This window comes from Nothoprocta perdicaria, unplaced genomic scaffold (genome assembly GCF_003342845.1).
Source record: "Nothoprocta perdicaria isolate Ctin4 unplaced genomic scaffold, notPer1 scaffold_285, whole genome shotgun sequence".
NCBI classification, from domain to species: Eukaryota; Metazoa; Chordata; class Aves; order Tinamiformes; family Tinamidae; genus Nothoprocta; species Nothoprocta perdicaria.
The window spans coordinates 419,024-444,837 of record NW_020455516.1 but is presented as its reverse complement, the minus strand read 5'-3'; the positions used below and the strand labels follow the sequence as shown (position 1 = coordinate 444,837).

The window sequence follows — 25,814 nt, the reverse complement described above, 5'->3', positions numbered from 1 at the left end:
GCTGTTTGGCACACCTAGCTAGTGCTGTTTGCACCTTCTGAGATGGGTCTTCCTGAAGCAAGGAAACCCCATAAAACCAGTTACCTGACTACTGGTGCCCTTGGAATTATATCTCAAAAACATAACCATGCTCAACTGCCCTACAAGTCAAAAAGAAAATTATAGGACCCTCACGTTCTAACCCGGGTGAAAATCCAAATATCCAAATCTATACTAATGATTATTTCTCCTCCTAATGTGTGATACAAGGTTGCTGATGCAAATCTTTGCAAATGCCTAAGGACTTGATCAATTCAAATACCATAACTCTAAACTTTCTGAAGGCTCATTTGCATCTATATCATCTTTACATCTTTCTCTAAAATTATTTGGGTAGAATAGGAAACAATAAAAGATAGAATCAGTCTCCTCGGGGTACCTGATGGTTGGATCTGTTCTTCCCTCTCTGCCCATAATACACTGAGCTTAAGCTGTAAATCATAACAAGCCAAGGTAAAACCCTTCCCAGGGCAGAGCATGCTACTTCTATGCATTTCTGTAGCTTTATTTTAATCTAAATGCTGTGTTGCTATAACTGCACTATATGGTTGGCTGGCATTCTTTGGAGGGCATGGCAGTGCTCTGAGGGCTGGCTAATGCCATGTCTCTACCTACTCCTGAATTCATCTGCTATGTCTGCAAGGGAAAAAAAGCTACATATATATATATATATATATATATGTACGCACACACACAGAGCTGTACTCCATGCAAAGTCATTGCTTTGGTTGACAGTATTTCTACATGATTGTGAACACAAGAAGAGGTTTCAGAAAGGTGAGTTCTTGGCCAAGATATAATCTATACTTCAGTGTTTATGAGAGGGGGACAAACAGAAGAAATACTGTTCTCTGTAGGCTGATTTTTAARCTAAAAGGGCTTCAGGTTAAAAAGGATTCTTAAAAAAAGGAAGAGCAGGGCCTTCACTTGGGCCTACTGCTATCATGGCTCAGCATTTCCTAAAGGTATAAAGAAAGTTCCACGTTAAATGGCTGGGCAGGTAGCGCTGTGTCCTCTACTACCAAGAAGTGGACTCGTGTGTGTGTGTGTCACACACACAGCCTTAAAACCAGATAAATAAAATGACACCTATCGTGGGTCGACTTCCTACAGACCCTTCTGAGAGGTCTTTCTGCTGCGCCCAAGAGCAGGAGCTCTATATCCTTACTGAACAAAACCAGGAACAGGACACGGATGCTAGAAGAGGGTCCAAGAAGCCCTCCTGTCCTCGGTTTTGGTGACACTAACACAGCATAGAGACAACGTGACTCAAAAGGAAGGGGAGGCCCAGAAAGAGACCAAGCCTTTCATGGAAGCGCTGGATTTCATCCCTGGTTTCAGTGTCTGGAGTCCCTGAAAGCATCAGCGTATTACAGACCCAGCAAAACATCTTTCCTTTCTAAAGGATCCTACTCTCAGTCACTGGGTAAAYGTTTCAAATGCTTTTTACACTTCAGAAAATAATACTTTTCAGCCACCAGGCTAATGAGTTTGCTGCTGCTGGGACTTTGTTGACTTAAGCTTGTTAAAGCAGCTATTCAGTAACTTTCCAAATAACAAATGATTGCACTAAGTCTGTTTAGCTACAGGAAACATCTACTGGTGCAGCTGGACTGCACACACAGTCCTGACTATAAAGTTTAAATGTTTTTTTCTGCCAACTATTCTGAACTCTGCTTAGTAATTTCAAGTGATGAAGATGCCACATGGCTAAATTGGCTCCTTCCAGCCTGGCACATCTTAAGAATCCCGCAAATGAGATAAAAAAAAGTGTCAAATAAAATGTTACTGCAATATATTTTTTCTCGTATTTGTATTATCAAATCACACACAGTAAAACCTAGAAGGACACTTTGCTACAATGCAAAGCAACATGGAGAATAAAGTAGTTTAGTTATTGCATTGATTTTGGACTAGTTTCTCATCTTCGACATGGGCAAAAAAGACAAGAGTGAGCCCTCTAAGTCATCTATGCCAGCGCACCTGATTCAGTGGAAGCCAGMTGAGAGCCTGGCCTTAAATGGATGGGAATCAGTCCCATCTGAAATGACTCTGGCAAAAGTCATTTAAGTTCAATCTACCTCGCACACCTTCAATTATCCTTGCAGACAGAAACATGCGCCTCTATTTCACAGTCCCGCACGGCTTTGTTACAGGGTCATTTTACCTGGGCTAAGATAAGTCAATAGTGAATAAAATCCCTAAGAAAAGAAGCCTTTCCCCAAGAACTTAAATTCCACAAGGCAGATGTGCCGTGGTCCCAACAAGAAGCCCAGGGACTTGCTCCCCTTTACAGAGCAAGAGGGTAGCAGGCATAGAGCTTAGGAAGAACAACTCCTTTGATTGATGCAAGAGGTCATCTTGCATTACCAAGGTTYCTTCCCCCTTTTTATTTTAAAATAAATAAATAAATAAAAAGCTTCTCTTCTGATAGAAGTTTCCAGTTTTCCCTGGAAATAAACATGAACKTGTGGTTTTACATAACCCTGTGAAGGCCAAGGCTGGTAATGGAAACACCAGCACCCCTGAACTGCAGCAATGCTATAATGCTTCTCCAATGACTTCGTCTTGGCTAACGCAAGCTATTGCCAGTCAACAGAGGGTAAAATTTCATTTTGTTATTTATGCAATAGGATAAAAAAAATAAATTAGTTTTTTGCTCAATGGCACAAAATGAAAGTGTTGAATTTTMAAGTCAGCAAGCCTCATGCGGATTTCACCCCGATTCACATATTATACTGGTGTTTGGAAATATGAGCCTTTCCGTGAAATTTCCATAAAAATCCAATTTACCTACTTTATAATTTTAAAGACTTAGACTATAGCGCATGGCTTGTGTTCTCTGCAGCCTTGAAAGCGATTTGGTGTTTTCCTAAGCTTTGCTGAATAGCTTCCGCGACCTTCCTCCTCTCCTCCAAATGTCTCTCTTCAAAATACRAATGCTCAGAAGAAAAATAAGTAAATAAATAAATAAATGCTTTCATGCCTGGCAGAGATATGAGGACAGCAGACCTCCCCTCCTCAGACAGGACGAAAACCCTCCTAGGACTAGCGCTTAAACAGATGTAAAAATAAGAAAAGGCTACCTAATGAACGCACACAAAAAGGCTTTTCCTATTTCTCTCTGCTTTACATATTTGCCCAGACTGGATTTGAAGTAATACTCCTACACAGGGGAGTGGTGGTGGTGGTGGGGGGGGGGAAATAATGTGGCTTATTAGACAGTAGAGAAGATATTGAATGGAACTGCGGTTCAAGTATGAAAACTTTTAATTGCTCAGACTTCCAAGGTCTCTTCCCTGTTATAACACATTTTTTTCCTAACACTATAACTGTTGTCATAAATATGGACCAATATGCACAATTAGAGGCAAGGCTTGTAAAATATTCTACTCCTGAAAAATACCACCGAAATTTCCATTGTAAATACATCGGCTGGTCCCAAAAGAGAAGTTTAAAGACCTGGAGGCATTGCAGTGGCATTTTAACTATACCTAAAATAATTTAAGACCCACTTAACATGCTTATTACCCGCGGTAACCCAAAGCCCTGCGGATGCTGCTCCGCTTCCAAGGGGTGTTTGGGCTCATTTCAAGTCTTTTGCATCTGCACAGTACCCTGTGCACAAACACGAGCGGGCTCCACTCGTGCCCAGAGATGAACAGAAGTGATCCCAGGCTCCGTATTAACGACGCCTCCCTGTCAGCAGCAGTAATTAGGCAGCGTGGGGCACTGCAGCGGCCCAACTGCRATACCTTCCTCTCTGCCCCGTGGACAAAAGGGTCGCACATCCACCTATCGGGTATTCCCAGGCACAACCCTCCAAATTTCATCCCCTRAAATCCAACACCAGCCCCAATCACACTAAACCGAAACAACGCACCAAAAAAACCCTGTTCAAGGCCACTCATCTCCCTAACAAAAAYCCCCTGTGGATTGTATGCGTCTCTGAACACAGAAATTTCAAGAGTGCTACGCACAATGTTTCCTGGGGCTGAAAAGATGCAGAGTAACTGCATTTGACTCTCATTTCATTCATTTCTGCATGTTCTGATGCGGCTTTTGCAATGTTGTTATGCTTTATGCCAATATAGYTCTCATGATAATTAATGTGATACTGTATTCGTAGCTTTCACGGTATTTTAACATTATCAAAATATTTCCAAAGTGTTTTTTTCCCCCTAAGTTTTCATTCCCCAAGCAACATCCAAAAACAGACTTCTCACAATACCTTAGTGCAGCTTGGAAAACTCAGAAACTACTGCCAAAGGGAAAATCTCTTCTAATCAGTTTTATTTTGAGTGGAAAATATTCCCTGTTTATATATGATTAATTATTTAATAGGCAATTTCAGAAGACAACAAGACRTGATTTTCCTGATGGCGTGAGTGATCAGTTTATTAATGCAGACAGGTGAACTCGCCTGCTACTGCACAAGGAGCTTGTTGGGTCTCCTCAGTTTCTTCCACCTACAATTGTGTATAAGTGAGGATARATAAGTCTACTCATTCTTATGACTTGAGAATTGTAACCCGACAGATTTGCTACAMTCCTTGCTACAATACAGCAACTCAAACATAGCTGTGTATTTACCCTTAAGAGGTATCAAAAGCAGCTATAATATTTCACAGGTGGCAAAACACCATTTCATAAAGCCTACTTTTTTAAAAGGCTGCAGTCAAAGCAACACCTAAACTCACATTTGAGCACTAACCCATCTCCTGATAAACATCTCCAGATAAACATTTCAGCATCAGKCAGTACAAAGCACAAGGCATTTTTAATGTTTAACCTCCCCACGTACCAATTACTGATTTTCAGACATTGACATAGGTTTAATTTTCAGTTTCTGCAATTAGCCAACCYAGCCCAACTTACATGAAGAATTTCACAGAACATTGGCAGCAAGAGGAACCTGCCCTGGGTGTCTAAACCCTGATCAAAAACTCGCCAACTGCTCTGCCTTGCTGAGCAGCAGGTACCTCCAAGGAGCAGTGTGGAGCCCCCGCATTTGAAGCTTCACTGCTCTTGGGCAAATGCAGGAGGAAATCTTGTCTCTTTTGCTTCTGAAATTACAAGTGTGACACATCTTGATTTTCTTACTGCCATGTGAAGGCTTTGAGAATTAATCATGTCTGACATTTTTAATGGGTCTTTGCTTACGGCCCTAAATCTTTTCTAAACTAATTTCAAATAATGTGCATAGGATTACGTGAATAAGACATGTGGCAGAGGGCCTGATCATTTCAGACGGTGAGTGACAGATCTTTGTAAGAACCCTCAGTGTTAAATGTCAGAATAACCCTCAGTTTTAATGGTATTTCACTGCTCAGTTTTCCTAGGTTCTTTTCTGTGATACCAATGTTGAGTTTGAGTGCCCATATTTTGTCTTCGCAATTTGAAACTGAATATTCGTGGCTTTCTGCTACACTAACAATTTGATACTGCTTAAAACAACGGACTTCACCTTAGAGATATGCACCTCAGTACATGATTAGTTCCACATGTTAAGTCCTCAACATTTTCAGCATTGTTGCTATTCAATGGTATGAAGGACAAAATCATGTTTCTTAAATTATAATAAGAAAGGTCAATGAGAGCACTCTTCAAAATGCAGTCTATTTTACATTTTTTCACTATGAACATTGTGTTTATATGTCAGGTTTACACCTTAAACAAAAACTTCAAGCAYCTCAGTGACATGAGCTTCAGGACACGGAATAGCAGGACAGTACATATGAAATATCATATATATCAAGGAAACTGTTATTAGGGTGCAACCACCTCCGTCTCTTTTCTGACAGATTTATCAGCAAACCTCTCTTCTATGTTACTCCATACTCACCAAATAACTCTGAAAAAGAAAAATCAAAATAAAATTCTCATTAAATACTTCTCTGAATGTACTCTGCAGTCTCAACAAAAACTTTACAACTCTCCCATCTAGGCTAGGAATTATAAAATCAGGGGTGCAACTTACTGTTGCAGTCATTAGGTCTTTTAGTGGTCCAACTGGGGTGAAATTGCTAGTGAATAGGGATAGTTTGATACAATACAGAGCTACCCTAGCTTGAAACAACGCTTGTGGCTTTTGTAACACACCTCACGTGTGAGTATCCGTCCCTCATCTTTGCTCTCTTTTAATTGTCTATTTTGCCTAATGCCTTGAAGACCAGTTCCTATTGCAATGCACAAAACCTGCTAACCTAGCAATGCAAAGCACCACGCAGACCTTTCCCAGCTAAATTACTGACAATTGCAAACAACTTTGAAATTTAAAAAAGCCATAGAAAACGAAGGTAGTTTTATTAAAAATAATGAGAACGGATATTGTTACTTTAACGAACACGAAATATCTGCTCGTTGGATGTCTTTTTCATGAAGGAAAACATTGTGAAATCACTGTGCATGATGCAGACCGCTGGCAAGCCTGTGCTCGGGGCTGCCCGAGCAGCTCGAGCGCCAGACGATGCAATAAACCCAACTGCCTCTCCCCAGGAGCTGGACCCTCTCTGAACAACCTCCTCCCTGCTTCGCATACGAGCTGGCACAAACTAGGGCCACAAGTCAGAGCAGCCTCTTTGATGCAAACAGGCATCGCTTGCCTATGGTCTAGGTTCTCATCGGCAGTTCTCTTGCTGACTTTCACCGGGGACATAAACGAGTCTCCACTAAAGTGCCTTTGTTACTTGAGACACCGTGTCTACTTCAGCACCACGGAAGCTTACAAGTGTGAATACCTGTCACCTTCCAAGTGAGACAGAAGGTCCTGCATCCATCACCTGTGGATTTTTTTCCTACTGGTCCTACAGGCTTCCTTTGTCACTTCCAGCACATAGGAAGCTTAACACAGCCTTAATGTGTGTCTCAAATTAGCTTGACTTAATACTGTAATTAAATAATGCCCCAATATCGCATATCACCAGAAACCTTCATCATTTTTTGACCTATAGAGAATTACTTAGCCATCCGTCACATAAAGCAGTATTCCTGACATCCCATGAAAAATTAATTGCTATGGATAATTCACTCTTTAAAAGCAAAACAACTGCGGTTCCACTAATACTGAAACTGGAAATGTCCAAGATAAGTCACCTGAGATGCAAGAGGGAAGAAAATGCAAGCCCAGAGCCAGAGACCCATCGCTGCCTCTTCACAGCAATACGCAAACATGGAAGAACACACTATTTTCTGGAACATATTAGATGTGGGAGCACAAAAGACTAACCCCTCTTTTCCAGAGAGCTCGTGCTTGCAGAAGGCAGCACTGGGGACAGCGCTGCAGGTAACCTAACAGGTAACTCTCTGCACCAGCACAGCGATTAAGGCAAACCCACAAGTACCCATGCGCTCACACTGCAGGAGATTAAAYGCTACTAGTTTKTCAGTGGTTTGAAAATGTTTCTGTTATAACCTGGTTTATGAAGAACAGCTCACACATCATCTAAACAGATGGAGGAACTTGCCCTGCTCCTGCCACTATCCACAAAGGGAAAGAAAAAGACAATCATTTTATACCTCAGTGGCTATGGCTGTAAAACAACACAAGAAATTAAATGAGGAATACACCCCAAATAATAGTTGATATCCAGGTACCATGTTGTGATTTGTAGAACTAAGACAAACTATGATTTAGATTGAAATACAGAACCGTACCTCAGAGCAGACATTTTATCCCTCCTCTGCTTTTACAGTACCTAAACCAAGTAGGTCCTTAAGCCTTTGGGCAGAACAAGCCTACAGACATTACATATGAAATTATAGCAAAATGTCTTTACAGCCAGACTTACTCGCCAGGCAAACCCTAGCTGACACRGTAGGCCCCGGGAGGAGAAGGAGTTCTAGGCAGGTCAGACACTGAGCAAAGCCCTGGCAGGTGAGGCAAGATGCACGCTGCAGTCATTGCAACTGCACACACTTATGCGTTCTATATCACCCAGCTCCTTCAAATATCATTTGTTATACTACAACATATTGCAGTGCATTAACCAGGAGAACCTAAAGCTTGCTCTTCCCTCAGGAGAGAGGATAAGCTGCTGGTATTTGATAAATTTGACTGGTATTGCCCTTCACTTTTAACTGTAAGACTTTTTGCCAGGTTTATGTTAGTTGAGATGCCTTCTGCTTATCTACTTTATTTCTGAGGCTTTCAGTAATTTAGTTTGCTAGGCATAATTTCAATATTAATTTACCTTCCTAAACATATGAAGTATCTCTTTATACTAATGGTCTTATACTGTATTTGCATTAAATATTCTTAATTGTTTCATGGCTTCACGAAAACATCAAGAAATACACCCACATTTCACGTTTTAATTAGTAACACAGATTCAGTTAAAAAAATATTTAATGCATTTGAAGATTGCTAATGGAAAAGTAATGTTGCAGCTCTCTTACACGACAAGAGGGTAACTACCTGCTGGGTTATCATTTAGGTTAACCACTATGCAAATAGGCCCCCAAGTGCAAGAGTTTGCACGAGGAAGCTGCAAGCCTAGTTGGGCAGGGAGCAGGTGGGACCACAGCAGCCCAACCAGGCTCCTGAGGGGCCTCGGTGCTGCAAGTGCATTATTTATGATGCTGCCCATCACGAGAGCAAGTCCTTTACGTCAAAACCCATCAGGGCACTGTGTGTGCTTATAAGAGAGCGCCTCTCTTCTGAAAGCTTCACATCTAAAACATAAAAGACAAACAAGACATGTAGCTAGAGAGAAAGGAGAGCTGGGTGTCCAGACAGATGGGTGACGAGTCCCAAGAAAGGGATCATGCAGGATAATGCATTACCCCAGTGGGAATTAGTAACATGCTCTGTTTCCATGTGCAGAGGACAGTTGTGGCACAAGCAAGATCACTGAGAAAGCTGGTAATGAATGTTAGCAGAGCGGCCAAGCAAACGAGCTCGCATCCAAGCATTACTTATAATAAAAAAGGCAAGATACAGTAGTTCATTAAATTTTCTAAAATTAAAAAAAAAAAAAAAGAAAAAGGAAAAGGAAATGGAATAGCTTTGCTTTGTACCATAGAGAAGGCAGAATGAAGCGCAGGTAAGTCATCTGAGCAAGAAGCCATAAAAATAACCTTTCACCAGTATTTTGAGTAACTTCAAGCTGAGTGACACTGTATTTATCAAGGCCGGAGAAAGAGATTTTGCAATTACAAGGAACAGACTTGAGCTGTGCACCTTTTGCTTGGAAAGTCAACATCTCAGAACTACTTTCTAGGCAAATTCAGCCCTATTTGAACACACTGTCCAGATGCGAAGATGCTGAGAAAGGGCAAGACTATGGAATAGCGCTGGATAAGAACGCAAGTGACTTGCCCAGAATGATTAAAGTAAACAAATAGAGATTAAAACATGCTTAAGTTTGGGTGATTAGACATAGAACAGATGTCCAAAAGACAAGGAACATATTTAAGTTAAATAGAGATATACAGAGAGGTTAAATCTGCGAGGCACCAGCTAAGAGCATATATCTTGTGTGCAACTTGTGTTGACAACTACAGTTGTCTGGGCATTGCATAAAAAAGAAGATTGGGGCAAATAAGAAGGCCCAATTACAAGTCACCTTTATGGGAGGGTTTTTTTTAAAAACAATTCAGGGTCCTAAGAACTAGATTATTAATGTAATTCACCTTGGCAGCCTAGGAGAAACATCACTACAATAAAATACTACCATGAAATACCCTGAGAGACAAGGACTTATTGATGTTGACAAGTTTCGTTGACCAATAGCTCTCCCTGTCAAAATCTTATTGAAAATACGATTAGAACTTTCTTCTCAATCCTAAAGATGATCCATCTTACTTTAAAATTATCACTCACTGAACCAATGATGTGGATATGCTTATTCCTTTGTTATTGTTAATAAACAGAACTAATCTGCAGTGAATTATCCATATGGAAAGTGTAATACCTACCAATAAAGTAGATAAAATGCGGCATCCTTTTGCAGAATGTGTTACAAAAGACTCAGAATTTACAAGCTGAACAAAAGATATTAACAGCAGTGGCTTGGTATCAAACAAATCCACCCTACAGCTATCATTGTAAGATATGAGCTCCAGCTCTTTGGTTAGAGAAAAAAAAAAAAAAGAAAAGAAAAAAGAAAAATAACAAGTACCACCAGGCAAATCAGTGGAGAGACAAAAATAACAAAATCAGGAAAGACTTTTCAGTGAGAAAAGCACAKTCAGTGTTGAAAAGTGAAAAGCAGAATCATATATTGTTTCCACAGTTATGCTTTAGTGTGAAATAGGCTTTTATAAAACACATTTAACACAATTTGGCTGAATTTCACCTACTGTCTTCATCCTGGATGTAAACTTCTGCCAATTTCATCATCAAGTGCTGCAATTTCTGGGAAAAGTAATGAAATTCTATCTTGAGTGAAAATTTGGTATTTTAGCAGAACACTTCCTATGAAACCAAAATAGCAAAACCCAACAGGATAAGGGGGGAAATCCTTGAGCAAGCTGCAGGGCGAGAGAAAATACAGAACTGACTCATGTCATYAAGGTAAAGGAGAAGCTGGCTGCAGCGGAAGCCCAACTGTGCATTGTGAGGAGCTTACAGCACCCTCCATCCCTAAATCTTGACAAAAACAAAAAAAGGCATCAACAAATTTGAAAGGCGGAATCCAAGAAAGGGAACAAAATCCGCAGCAGCAACAGCTAGAAGCCCCTGTTGAGCCCCACTGAGCGCCGCGGGCGCAATTGCCTCGGGCAAGCGAGGCGGGAGCGCGCAGCGGGCAGGCAGCCCGCGAGCTGCCAACGCAGCGCTGCTTCGTGAGGTCRCACCGAGCCCGCTGCACAAGCCCAAGGTGGGGAAGGAGAATATTGAAAAGGCTTCAGGGACATCTTCAAGTAGKTGCATCTTCTCTGTCCTGGCAGGCTCTGTGCTGCTGAGGAGGAAGGGGAAACGGACACAGAAATGGGGCTTCACCACCAGCTGAAGGCAAGAAAGAGAGTCTGACTCGGTAGCCCCATGGGAAGCAGGATGGGGGCTGATCAGAAGAGTCAAGCTATGGCAAATTTTATTGTTGTCAGATATAAAATAAATAAGAGCAGCTTGTTGATTTTCCCTGCAACAGATAGCAGAGGGCACCACGAAGAGAGAGCTGGTTGCCGCAGTCCCTATGGACACAGGGAAAACGCAGGAAAGGCAGCAAGGTCACGGAGGCAACATTCATCCTGCTAACAAGATCCTAGCGGTAAAGCAGWGCACGTGCCAGGCACAAGGAAAGGYAGCTTAGGAACGCAGAGCATGGGAAAGGGGCAGTCACTCGAGACTGAGAGTTTGCAAATAGTTACACAGCTAGAAACAAGCAGCCAAAATCTGCATTCCTACAAAAAGGGGGCAAAAGTAATGAGACTGTAGCAAACATATGCAAACTTCCATATGAGAAAGTAAATAAGGGGAGAGGAAATGCACCTGTACTTAAGAATAAACTGATGAATAGGAYATTGCCAAAAAATTGGTAAGAGTTATTAAAGCAAAAATTAAAGGAAGCTCATAATACGTTATAGTAACAGGGAAATTCACTGCAGTGATATTTTACCTTTAAGACAACCTCAATAAATATATCTAAGAAGCAGACAAAAAGAAAAAATGCTCTCAAATGCAAATGGTGTAAAGCAAATCGAAATACAAGCCATGCTAAAAATGCATCCTTTTGTGAATCCATCCATTAAAACTGATCCTCAACAGTCCTTAATATTCCCTGCCTTTCACGACTCCTTCCAGTTTCCCCACATCCTTCTATGGGGCAGTACCTTAGTGGGAATCGTAGCTTTCTTCACCAAGCAGCACAGCTTCCTGATGGTGTTCAGATGCACATCTTCACCAGGCTAAAAATTGTGCTTCGGCCTCGTACTGCCCTTCTGCTCATTTACACTCAACACATTCAGTCTTGCAGAACTTATTTTAAAATAATTCAARCAAAGCATTTGCCAACACAGAAAACAGGTCCAACAGCTACCTTCTCCCGAGAGGAATGCTATGCCTCTATTTCCCTTCTCTCGAGGGGAAGCATTAGGCAGCATTTATATCCTATTTCCCTATTCTTTTTGCAGCATACATTAGAGGTATCAGAACCTTGAGCGCATGCATCTTCTTATTATTGTGCATGTACAACAAAAAATTCCTTAGACAAATACTAACAATCAGACCTCAGGGAACACCCCGCGCTGGTAAGAGACAGACAACACGCTATAAAGCCTCCGATTCGCCTGCCTGATATAACAAGGTCAGTGAATAGCAATCACAATGCGGGATTTAAGCTCTCGTTTTAGATGCAAATAAAAATTCAGTTGCAGTTTCATAGGTCCTTAATATATATTTAAAAAAAAAAATCACTCATTTTTCTTTTGGATGTATAGACTACAAAGCAAGTTTAACARAACTAACAACATCCCAGTTATGAGGATTAATGCTCATACTCCATCCCTAGCTCTGTGCTACCAGTACAAATAACATACACTTCTCCATACTAGCAGATACACTGTATACAGGTTTGTCTGGGGCAAAATAACCCACTTTACCCTGAGATCTGCACGGAGGCTATTACGAATCCTTCCCCAGTTGCTCATTTCCTGCCGAGGATGGTCAGAAGTCAGATGATGGCACTGATTTTGCAATCCTTCAGCAGTCTTTGATAGGGCTCAGTAAGAGCCCTTCCATGGGAAAAGGGGAATAGCAAAGCCAGTGGATATAATCTACCAAGTTAATCTTTCCATACATTTCAGGTACGGCCAGACAGCTGTGAKGTTCTCTCAAGTAATCAAAGACTCATGACCATAATATGCCAAAGCTTAAGGTTAAACTGCTCTGCTCAGAAGTAAATTTAAAGGCAAGTCAGAAAGAAAGCAGCATTTAAAAAAAAAAAAAAAAAGTCGTATGACGTTGTATTGGAAAATCTGGTTTTATTCCTCCTTGGAATAAAAGCCCCAAAGTTTTGAAATTATATGAAAGAAGGGAGCACACACTGAGATACTCTGCCCAAATATCTTGGAACCACAGACCAAGGGAAACTTGAGGAATTTTGATTTGTTTGGGGGAAACTCAGCTGGCTTCTGTCAGGACTTGATCTTTTAAAATTATTGAAGTTATTCCTACACTTAAGTAACTTGCAGAACTGGAACCCCACATAGCCTCRATGCCTTAACTACTTTTCCAAGAGCTTACATCTGGCATGCTTTCKGCATTACAAGCACACTTGTTGGCTTAGACATGTATGTGTCTGAAATACAAATGATGCATGACTCTACTTYGTAATTATTAGTTTGTAGTTCTTAAAATTAAGGCAATCTATTGCCAAAAGGGAAAAAAAATAGACACTCAGAATCACAGAATGTTTAAGGTTGGAAGGGACCTCTAGAGATCACCTAGTCCAACCTCCCTGCCCAAGCAGGAACACCTAGAGCCCGGGCCACAGGCTCATATCAGCTACACATTGATGTTGCTGCCACAAGGATGCCCCAGTGAGCTAAAACGAACAGGAGATGAGGAATATGGTGCGAACACTGAGTGCAATTTTAACCATCTGGTGAGTGTGTTAGGCAGGCTCTTTTCCGTGGCAATCTGAAAAATATAGMCAGGCTCTCCTGCATGGCTTTTCCAACCAGTGGACTAATGCTTTTAGCTCTAAGGTCCAGAGTTCAAACCAAAATGCCGTTTGTCACGCACTGATTCTTCAAAACGGCCCAGTTTAGATCCTGGCAGACAAAAGCACGGGCGAAGAGCGGAGCGTGCGCTGCCCTGTAGACTAGAGCCCTCCTTCCCGTGGGACCGAGGCACCAGAGCATTCAGGTGTTCGGGACAAGGCAAAGAGGACTCGGGTACTTCATAAACCACATGACAGTTTGTGGCCAGACTAACACACTAAGTGACGCTCGGAAAGGGACTCGGAGCTGCAGCACAGCCCAGGTGTGAAGAGCTCACATCACCCTGAAGAAATGGCAAGTCACTTCTTATCTTTGACAGACCATGAAAGCATCTGGGAAAGCCGTGATGAGAAASACCCCGAGGCTTCCACCAGTTACATCCATACTGCCTTGTGCCCGGGGATGCTGGAGATCTCATGGCCCCAACCACAGGGTTGYCCAGGACGCAGGAATTCTGCCAGCCCTGTTCCTGGAGATCCAACAGCTCCCTCTCCTCTGCTTTAAGAGGCACCAATCTCAGGGCTGCCCTGCCCGTGAAAAACGTGTCCACCTGTGAAAGCTGCAAGAGCTCTCGGGACGCATTATCTGCCTTGGTTCGTACCTGTCCTGGCAACTCAAACACGAACTCTGCTTTAAGGAGATCACACACAAAAAGCTTTCATTCCTTAGAGCATCTCAAAACGCCAACTAGGTTATTTTTGAAAGCCTCTGTTCAAATTAGGGCTTGTGGGAAGCTGCTTTCATCATTGGTTTGATTGAAACGAGAGGAAACCTGAATCATCCACTTCCTTTTTCCCTCTTCCACCCCAACACTCTCCCTAGCACATTTTAGATCCTGCTAAAATATACAATATATGTAATAGCTTCCAGGATGGTTTTTTTTTTTGACATTTCTCTGTGGGATTATAAAAACCACATGGTGAAAACTCAGCCTAGCTGCCTAAAACAAAGCAAGCTGGGACCTCCTGGAGACTTCGTGGCCGACTCCAACCGCCCGAGCTCCTGCGCTGGTGCATTTGTAAGGAAATGAACGTCATGTGAAGAATTCTCTATGGCTACCTCATTTACCAGTTCCTAAAGTTAAGCTGCCAAAAATCAATGCCTTCATTTAATCTCTCTTGGATTTGTAGCCATTCAGTGCTTCAGCAGCACTCACTCAGAAGCTAAATAAATAACAAAAGACCAAACAAAACCGACTTCTTTCTTCATTTAACACAGCAGGCCAATAAGGCTCATCTTTTGATTTTTGCTTTTCCTTTTTTCTTTCTCACTGGGTTTTCATATCTGGCCACTGATTCTTAATAATAATTTCTGCTGGCACAGTAAGCTCCTACTGCTCCCATTCTATTGCTGTGAAATACGGGAACTTTCAGAAGATAAAAGAAATTTATGTTAAGATAAACACAGATTSCTTTTCCCAGCAAATCCTGTGTGGCTCGTTCAAATCATTCTCAAGATTTACCTATCATTCAAGAAAGTCTGAAAAAGGGCCTGGAGACACCGACTTCTGCGCTTTCCCTCAGACTTGGCTTCAGAAAATCTACCAGCTCGTCAACATCAGGGTCACTGGTTATGACCCCAAGGTTCCCAAACGGGGCTGTCCTGGTAAAGCAGACTGCASGTCTTGTATGTTTAGCATTCCCATAAGCAGCAATAGGAGATGTCCAGGAGGTCCTTTCGACACGACATTTTGGGTTGATGGACACCTTCAGTGGTGCTGGTGCCTAGATATCTCGCTACTTAGAGACAAAAGGAGCAAATCCTCCATGGAAGCGTCGAGCTTTTCATACAGGATGACATAGGGAACCGGCAGCCAACATGTTTTTACAAAAGCAAAATGCCACTGTTTACATCTATTCTTACAATCAACAGAAGCAGCTGTTATTGTCATTTATGGAAATTCTAAGATGAATCACAGCCATTAATTAATTTTTCCATTTGAAATGAGAGCATCCAGGATTAAAAAAAAAAAAAAAAAAAGCTTTTGAAATCATTTGCAAGTCAACTAGATAACACATATCCTAATTAGGGAAAGATGATGTCAGGAGGTGAGAAACTTGTATTATCTGTTTCAAAAATTAGCTTACAATATCAGCAAGTTTACAACTCATTACACTCTGTGGAGCCCGCAAGTCAGCTTGCTGTCTGATAAGCACATCCGAAATAGAATAATTTTACTTAGATCTGTCTTCAAAAATATCACTGTTCAATAGGAAATGTTCACAAAAACTGAATCCTGAGGTTCCTACGGTTACAGCAATTGTTTTTAATTGTGTGCTAAACATTTATGTGCTGTTGAACCCAACCAAATGAATTTGAAAAAAATAAAGTGATGCAAACTGCACAAGATAACTGAAGTGTATGTGGTAAAAGCGTTACAGAGTAGGACTATAAAGTGCATAATAAAAATGGTAAAAGAGTCATGGGGTATTCTGCTCAGCTAAATTTCGTAAGTAAGTGAAAGATAAATGAAAGTGGTGATAGGATATACGTTTCCATCTCCACTTTAGATCAAACTGATGACATTATATTGCTTCTCCACTGCCACTGGGGAAGTTTTTAAAATAAGGAACCAACAACTATTAGTTGTTCTTCTTCTACTCTAACAGATGGCCAAAATGTTTGGGATATTAGTTGATTATGGGTTAGAAACATTCAACACTGAACTTTCAGGGTACCTAGGAAATGACATATGTTTTAGGGGGTCCTAGCAAAGCTAATGCACTAGCTCTACTTCTCCTTCTTGGTGGGCAGGAAGGATGCTCATTCAATCTGCCAATCAGGCAACCTGACATTGAAGGAAGAATTGGATTAGGAATAACATTATCAGATCTTATCTGCACTTGAAGCTAATCCTCTCTGTCATTTTATTTCAAAACGGCACTCTTCCTGCGGCAGGCAACTGCATATTAGTTTCCTAGTTGTTCAGAGAGGGATTTTTATAACACCTACGTGAATCATACACCTACCCCTTAGCTCTTTGGAAAATACATGCTTTAATATACTAACTGTCTCTAGCAATGTGTGCAAGTAGCTTTGTTGCATTAATGTGTTTTATATCATTTCTTTGTACTCTGAAGTAATTTGCTCTCTATGGGAAGACATTCATCTGTCAAGAGGAACACAGCAGAGGTGTTTATTGTGAAGCCATAAAAGTAGGGAGGAAGGATAAGCATTAACCAAGACTATTAGATGCAATTAAAATTACTGGTATAACAACAGGAGAAYGTAATTAACTCTGATAGCATTTTAAGAAAGCAGAATTAAGAAGGGCCAAATCTAACACTAGAAGGAACAGAGTTATTAAACCTTTAAAGATCATAGGAGGTCAGTCCCTCAATTACGTATTTCAGTAGAGAAGGCAACACACAGAGCAATGAGCAAGGGCCAGATGAAGAGAATGCCAATGACTGAATGATGAAAAAGGAGATACTGTCACAGGAAGGCATCACAAGCAGCTATCTGGACAACTGCAGATAAAATGACATTCTTATAAAGCCCATATTCCATTTTCTACCTGATTCCTAAACACTAATGCTTTTCTTCTTTCCTCTTAAATAATCATCCTACCTGTTTTAACTGTGGGTTTCATAAATATTAAAAACATATTACTTAYCAAAGTGATGGGACTGGGAGCTGTATTTAGACTCAAAAATTCAAAATTACAGTTCAGGATAGAGAGTTAAGGGTAGAAGAAAAGAGAAAAGTTATTAGGTGAGTCCAAATTTCTAGGAAGTTCAAATGCAGATTATTGGACAAAGCTCCCACGTAGCAGGGAGCTCTGCTTCCTTTGCTAGACTGCAAGGCCACTGCATAACTCCAAAAATGCTGATATTGTAAACACTTTTACCGATAACAAGACACAGAGTAATTACAGTCATCCAGATCATCATGCACTCATCCATGTAATGAATGTATGGATACTTATTAATAAGTGCAATACCCTACAGATTTCCCAGATGAAAATATATGAGATATAAACCTTGTTCAGATCTCTCAACTCTGTCACTCTCTGGCACAGGGAAAACACCCAGTATCATGTCAACATTCATCTATACTAAAAGTCATGTCACTAAACACCACAAATACAGAACGAAGCAAATGCAGAATCAAGACAAACGCACAACTGCTTTTAATCATATATAGTAAATATCATAGATGCTCCAATTGATATTGCAGCCTACAACTAAAAATGTTCACAACTAAATGTTTACAACTAAAAATGTTCAGTGTACCACTGAACCTGTAATCTCTGGAAAGAAATGCATTGAAAATCACTCTAGTTTTCAAACACAGGAAAAAAAGAGGTTCCCATCCAACCATTCAGCCATGGGTCAAGCAACCTATGCCTAAGGCTGCCAGAGCATAAGCAGTTCAGAGCTTGGACTAAAGAGTAAATCTGAGAACTTGCAAAAATTTTTATGGCACCTCTAGCACTCCTATCCCACCCTTGGCAGGTATTTAAAAAGAAAATTATTTTATACCTTTAAAAGTGACAAGTTTCACATGTTCAGTATTCTGAGCAGTTAAGGAAGAGATACTATGAAGCAAAAGTCCTTAAGCTGCTAAGCCAATGTACAAATCTAACTACCACATTYAATGTTAGGGAAAAATAACAACAAAAAAACCCACACAGATTTCAGTGGTTCATTAGAAACAACAAATGACAGTCTTATATGCTGAACAAGATTCATTTAAGCAAAAGTTACCACGGAGAGAACAGACTCAAAAGACTAGCAGTACTCTTCATCAGAGTGCAGGCTTGCTCTCCTCAAACTGAACTGGTGTGCAAGATAATCTTCAAAGATAACCTTAAAAGTACAGCATTCAGCTAACTTACAAAAAAAATAGGGGATCAGATTCACTGACAATGCAAGATCGATTTTAGACACCAAAGATCATCTGTCCAAGCTGAATTTCAGTAYGATTCTTAAAAAATATTTACACTTACAGTTAAACATTACAGGAGCAGGTGGTGAGAAATAGATGCAGACGAGTTCACGTGGCTGCTGCTGATTCATCACCACCATTTTCTTTAGGCAGCTAAAGAAAATTGCTTTAACAACTATTGCCCTTAGACATAGCTTCACACACATCCCCCGCACCTAAAAGTCTCTAAAGACAGTGGTCTTACGTGTCTTCAAGACATAAAAAYCACCTCTCTCATTTTTACTAGCATCAACTATCTACCAGCAGGGAACATCTGTCAGCACCCAGAAAACGGTGAGCTTCATACACRTGTGAGCACATGCACTTTGGGGCTGCTGACCTCTGCATTAAATCATAAATTCTCCTCAGGAGCTAATTATCTGGACATGATACTTGCAGCCTTCTATCTTTTGCTATTAGCTATGTGAAAGCCATTCTGCCATGGCATCCAAGACCAAGCAAAAACCATGACCAGTTCCAAGGGAAGGCTAAAGAAACTTTGCTCCAGCTTTCACTGCAAGTAGCACACAGCCACTTGGATTCTTAACTTGTATTTTCTAGTTGAATTCATTTCAGGTCACGTCTCTCTATCAATGCTCTTGTCTAAGCACAGGGTAATTTTCTCCATTAACAAAAAGAAATTGGGGAAAAAAACAAAAACAAAACCAAAAAACAGACAAATGTCACTGTCACATCCCTAAGGATATGTCTAAAAACACTCAACCAGGACACCACCATAGAATAAGGGAAAAAAAGATTAAGTTTCCATGTACCTTGGTCACAAAAAAGCAGAATGAGCCTTGTTGAGAAAAAGTTGAATAGTCTCTCCTGTTTCTCAGCAAATAGTTTAAAGAAAGGCGCCAGCTTAAGAGTTCTACATAACACTATAACAAAATCTAGTCTCAGCTCTCAAGGACTCATGATTTGCTACATAATCAGATCTCAAGTCGAAATCTAGTAAAACAATAACAGAATCACTGTGAAAAAAATATTTACTCAAATACTTTAAAATGCCCTATTGTTTTTCAACAGAGGGCATAATCAAAACTGGAGCATTTGCCACCAGCATTAATGTAATCTTACTGAATAAATGTTATTTCTCATTATATTCACAGTCGCCATTRGAGAAAGCAAAGTGGAGGTTCAATGATATAAAGAATTTTTAAATTGTATTTGCTGTATACACACTCACTTTTCTGTTCCACTCGCACACTACATGGCAAGAATTATTATTCAGTACCTCATTCACATGATTTATTCTATCTCCCCGGTCTACTTGAAAGTTTCATTTATAAAAAGTTATTTTATTTATGAAAGTAGTAGCTTCTCTTCATTCAAGTTAATCTAATCAGCTTTCAGTAGAAAAAAATAATTTGCACAAATTATGCACAGTAAATTCCACTAAAGCCTTGCAGTTAGAAAACTTTCAACTCTTTGATTTGAGAGTGAACACTGACAAATAACAGCTTATACAGAGGTTGGTAAAACAAGCATACTTACACACACACACACACACACACACAGTAGGACTTTCCTAAAATTTGCGGATTGGCCAGCTAAAAATCTGCAATTAGTTTTGTTGCAGATTTGCATATTGCATATGTTGCAACTTAGTATATCCTGCAACTATATGTTGCAGCTAATACATTGCTCACCAGCTGGAGTGGAAGAACCTTGCACAATTTAATGAGATGTCAACTAATCTGGCCCCAATTCTGTTATGTGTCAGACCGACTTTAAATATGAGTTTAATAGTAGACATTTGCAACACCTCTAGCATAATTACTTGCATGTATAAAGTCCTGGCAATATGGGGTTCAAAAGTTTCAGCTTATTACAGAACCTAAGCCCTGGAATAATAAAAGTTTAATACTTTTAACTACAAAAGCACGCAGTGGAGTGAGAAAAACTGCTGAACAGCAGTACTCTGTCACGTATGGGAACTGACACCACTTGCTACACTGATGGCTTGAAATTCTCCAGTCCTCATGACATCTTTCTTGGCTTCCACATGTTGCCAGGGTTTGCTAGATCAACTCTGACCAATCTCCAGTCAAATCCCTGGCTGGAGTTAGGTTCCTCTCCCCCATGACTGGTTGGGTTTTCATCCTGTAAAGGCTGTTCTGTTAACCAACATAATTCTCCTTTGCCACATCTAAGACTGGAATCACCTGCAACATCCATCTCCTGTAGTCTGTTATCTGCTCCTAGAGTCTTCGGACAAAATTACACTTCTTCGCTCTGTTCTTAGGTGATAAAGTAGCTTCTCTAGTTAAATAGACATAAAGTTGTAAGCAGAAGCACACTGGCAGTGATTTGACCCTATGGAGGGTTGTTGGCTTCCTCAAAGCTGTTACACTTTCTCCCAAATTGGTTTCCTGGCCTGCTCCTTCTCCTACTCAGCCTTCTCATACTTGGCTTTACAAGTCCTTGCTTTGCAAATCAGACTCAACCCTGGGGTGGTTTCTCTATTCCCTTTCCAGAGCCTTGGCTACTGTTCCAGTGACTGACATGAAGAGAGTCACTTTCCTGTCCCCAAGTGTCCTTGCTCTTTTTTGGTTTGTTTGTTTTTCCTGTTTATTTGCTGGAGCACAGCAGGCAATACTTCCTCTTTTCGTTCACCCTGGCCTTGTGCCACTTGACCCCACAGTTTAGTTCTCATGCTGAGCTTATAGATCCCTACTCCTCACTCCCTGCACGGCTTCTCATGTCCTGAAAGCCCTTCACAAACAGAAATACAAAAATAAATACAAAAATGAAAATAAGTAAAAATAAGAAGTGCCTCAAATTATTCACCAGGGCCTGTGGCTACTTGGCTGTGAGAAGCTTTTCAGCCACTGAAAAGAAAGCTGCATGGGAATATTTTGCCTCAGCAATAAGAGCTGGATAATTACTGGAAGATAAAGATTGTTCCCTGCTAAAAACTCAAACACTCAACCTGTGCATCCCTGGCATAGAATTCTCCCAGATGCTCCCATAAACTGATCCCGAGAAAGGTGCCTACCTGCTAACTCCTTAACTCACTGGAGACCTCTGTTTTAGCAGAACCTTCTACACCTCCATCCACACACAGAGCAGTGAAGAGCCAAACAGAACCTGGTTAATCTCTCTCTCCCCCTCTTCATATATTATTCATATCCCTCAGCTCAAAAGGGGAGAAGGAGTGGTATGTGCTCCCCATGCCTAGTCTTCCTATGCTTTCATGCCCTACAGAGGGCAAATTACCTCACTGTTAAAAAGAAAAGAAAAACTTCTTTTGACCACCACCATAATCAGAATACTGCATTTTATATCTTAATCTTCATTTTCTTGAGTATGCAAGTAGAGACTTAATCTCTGCAAGCTTTATACATACAAAAGCTGGAAAAAAAGGAAGAATCAGCTAGCTAAGACCCAAAACCAAAAGCCAAACTACTTTAAATAAAAAAGAGGGTTCTTATTTATATGCTCTTATTTATAGATAAATATTCAAAGAGTCAGAACACAGATAAATTCTATCACAAGGAATCTCCAATTTGCAGAATGCCTATTTACACAAGCTAGTGTCTGACTATTTAGCTGGGAATAGTTGTTGCTTGCATAGTAATCAAGCCCACGCTGACTACAGCTGTTGCAGAGTGAATGAGCCCTCTTCTCAGCTACACAATGAGGGGGTTCAGCCAAATCACTAGTCCAAGAAGAAGGGCCTAAGCCACAGGGACTGTTTGAGATGGGAGGTCTGGACAGAGARAGGCTGGCAGCTGAATCCAGCTAGGAAGCTAAATGAATCTCTCAGGCCAATAAAATAAAATAAAATAAAAGAATTAAAAAAAAATGGAGGGTCTGTTTACATATGCAGTTGTTTCTTATTAACTCCATATGCTGGAAAGCTAATTCCAGAAGGTTAAACAGAATTCGAAATGTAAAATAATTAGGCACAAGGCACACTCTGGATTAAGCATGCTCAWGTTTGATTTAGGATTATCTTAATGCATTGACAGTAGATTTTGTAATGTGCTTGCCCATCCTGTACAGYCTCTGCTTCAGTTGCAAAAGGACAGTTTCAGTTATATATTGGTGAAGCTATGTTAGCACATTTCCCTTCAGGCAGATAAGACCTATAGGGGCACAAATGCTGTGAAAGGTAGTTCACCCCCCCACACTATTCGTAAGAAAATATATTAAAAAACTTGCTTCTATTTGAGCAATTGTTGCTACTAAGAGACTTCCACTGCCAATTTTCCTGGAGACACATTGCATGTGAAGCAAAGTGCACAGTGACAAACAAGGAAGGTAGCCCCGAGTGGAGGTTTTCTCCTTGAATCTTGCCCACAGAAGAATATCATGAGCAMTACAAGTCTTTCCAGAAGGAAATAATGGCAAAATGAGAACTCTTAAATAAACGGCATACTTACTTGACAATATATACATGGCACCTGTGCAGCTGGTTTTCAGGTTTTCATTACCTTTTTTTTTTTTTTTTTAAAGACTTTAGAAGTTCAGCTCATGCAAACTCAAGAGACAATACTTTGATTACTACAATCAAGCACGTAAAAATTAGTAATTAAAACTACTCCTTTTAAAACAGGCATAGGAGCTTTGTCTCATGAAGTTATTGCAGTTAGAGTCTTGACATGACTACTTTCAGAAGGAAATGTCAATACCACTTAAAAGGAAAAAAGCCACGTGGCAAGTTGCATGATGAAAACAGTGCAGAATATCCTGAAACATGCCCACAAATGTTCACCTCCAACAAGGTAACACAAACTCTTGGATAGTGAAACAAATCCTCATTTCTCAGAATTAGCAAGCTTCAGTGTGCAAGAACACTCGGCCAAAAAGCAAACAAAAACTCCAAACTCACAAATTCTTTTCCAAACTCTTGTTCAAAGTAATTCACTTGAAATTGCATAAATTTGGTTAGGGTTTTTTTATGCTTCAATTTTTCTACTCCCAGGCAAGAGGAAAGATGAAGAGGAATTACATAAGTACAGCCAAAGAAAATTACTATAGGAAGTTCTTCATATAAACACACGTSAAACAACTCAGTGCTGGAATTTGTCTCTTTCGGAGAAATTATGCAATTATGGAATCAACTGTGCCGTAGAAGTTGCCTCTTCTATTGTAAGGTACTGCCTTACCTTACAGTATATCCCTAATTTTGATCTCATCTTTCATATTGATAAATTCAACTACCCTTCCACTACCCAGTTGACTGAAATAGCTCATTAGTAAACTCTACTTCACATAAAAGGGTGAAAGACCAACCATGCACATGCATTTTRTACATATATATTTTTTTTCCAAATAAAAATTTAGAAGAAGTTTGTGAGCTTTTTTCCACAAATTTCCTAACTACTTTTGTTCATGTTGGATGCAGGGACACTCTGCTCTGGATGCACATTTATGGGCATTTAGAAAAGAAAAAAAGAGCCTTTTGATGATGATCTTGGAAGAGAGACTATTTAAATACCTTTTTTTTTTTTCTATTAAGCAAGCTGAACCTTTCAAAGAGCTGCAGAYGTGGTGAGGTGTGGTAGGAAGTTCCCCACGGTGGACACCTACCTCTGTAATGAATGATTTGGCAGTGGCGGGGTTCATGACCAGGATGGCCCGTCGCAGAGTATCCCTGTACCGGTTCAGCTCCTCGATCCTCATGGTGGCAAAGAGCCCCGTGATCATTTTATTGATGTTGTTTTCCACCTTCTGCAAGGCCACGTCCATGCCTTGCTGGGACACTTTGTCCAGAAACTCTTGTATGCCGCGGATATCTAGGAAGAGCAAAAATACATGGAGGTGTTAATTAGCAAGTGGAGAAAAAGATTTAAGAAAAAAACAGTTTAATTTTGCTAAAGTAGATGGTTTGGTGTCAGGTAAGTCCCTTGGACTTCAACATCGTGCTCATCAGYGTGTGCTTCCCTGGCCGTGGTCACGCGGCTTCATAAAAGCACTAAAGACCCGAGTCCAAAGCCGTCCAAAACACCAAAACAACTGCCTAGGAAACACCTAAAAGTCCTCATGTTGTTCCAAATTTCCCTGAAAGCAGAAGAGCAGCCAGATGGGCAGGAGTAATCGACTCCGGGTACCTCCGCACGAGGCAGCGGCCTYGGCAGAACCTCAATGGCGCCTTCCCGCCAAATCCGCCCCGAACAGCAACGGCTCGGGGAGGGAGAATGGAGGCGTCAATGCCAATTCCCCCAAAATAAGGGCAAAAAAATGCAAAAAAAGAAGCCTTTTTCTTTTCTTTCTGTCTTTTTTTCCCTTTCTTTTTTTCTTCTGAATGGCTTTATTGAAACCAAAGCAAAAATGAGCTCCCCCTCCCCTCCGGCTCCGCAGGCCCCCTATCCCTCAGGAAGGGAGATGCAGCCTCGGCCCGGCGGCGACCGCCATGTCGTGGCGCAGCGGCTGCCTCATCCATCCCTCATCATAACCACAGCGAAAAGGAGGGAAAACACACACTGAAGGCACAACCRCAATGAAAATAACTTTAAATTGTGCCCTGTCTCCCACAAAGCTGCTCAGACAGTGGCCTAGGCCAGAGTGTTTGTGAAACCAGGGGAGCCCAGACCCGCTGAGGCCTCCAGGCCCAGGCCMACTCCAGACGCCAGCTTGAAGATGGCCTAGAAAAAGCCACAAAGAGGTTTATAACCAACTGCAGCACAAATATCGCTCAAAAGGAGCTGTCCTGGAAGTCAGCCTGTCACTGTGTTTATTTTTGGTGCTTCTGAAATCTCAGTATGAACTGAGCACCCAAAGAATAGCTAGAGCGTGAATAAAATCCACGCTTATCCTAAAAATAAAGCTCTGTAAGAGAATCAGCTGCTAATTACAGCTTCTATTTAATATCTAAATCAGGAAAATTAAATTCAATCTAATCAGAGCTGCTGAAATTTTTTTTTTTTTTTTTGGGGCACTTAAGCACTGAATTAAGAAGCAACAAGATTATTTAAGCTGCTACAAATATATCTAGTTTTCTGCAAATTATAAAGTAACTTCTTTCTACTTTAACAACTCCACACTAAAGCTTTGGGATTTGACTCAATTTGTTGAGCCATGTGACATCTGGACAAACGGAAAAAAAACAGGAGAAAACCTGACCAGCTGTAGTCAAAACCATTGAAGGGCACAGAACCTATGTTGATGACATACACAATTGATACAAGAACAAATCTACTATCAAAACAACAACAAGAAGAGAAGAAAAA

The 25,814-nt window shown here is 40.7% G+C and overlaps 1 protein-coding gene across 1 annotated transcript in view; it reads right to left on the bottom strand.

Annotated features, from left to right (window-relative positions):
- GRID2 (glutamate ionotropic receptor delta type subunit 2) overlaps window positions 1-25,814 on the bottom strand; it is a 535,376-nt gene that overhangs the window by 183,321 nt on the left and 326,241 nt on the right. The window contains exon 4 of the mRNA XM_026041440.1: window positions 24,175-24,380. Coding sequence (XP_025897225.1) covers window positions 24,175-24,380 — 206 coding nt within the window. The remainder of the gene's footprint in view (window positions 1-24,174; window positions 24,381-25,814) is intronic.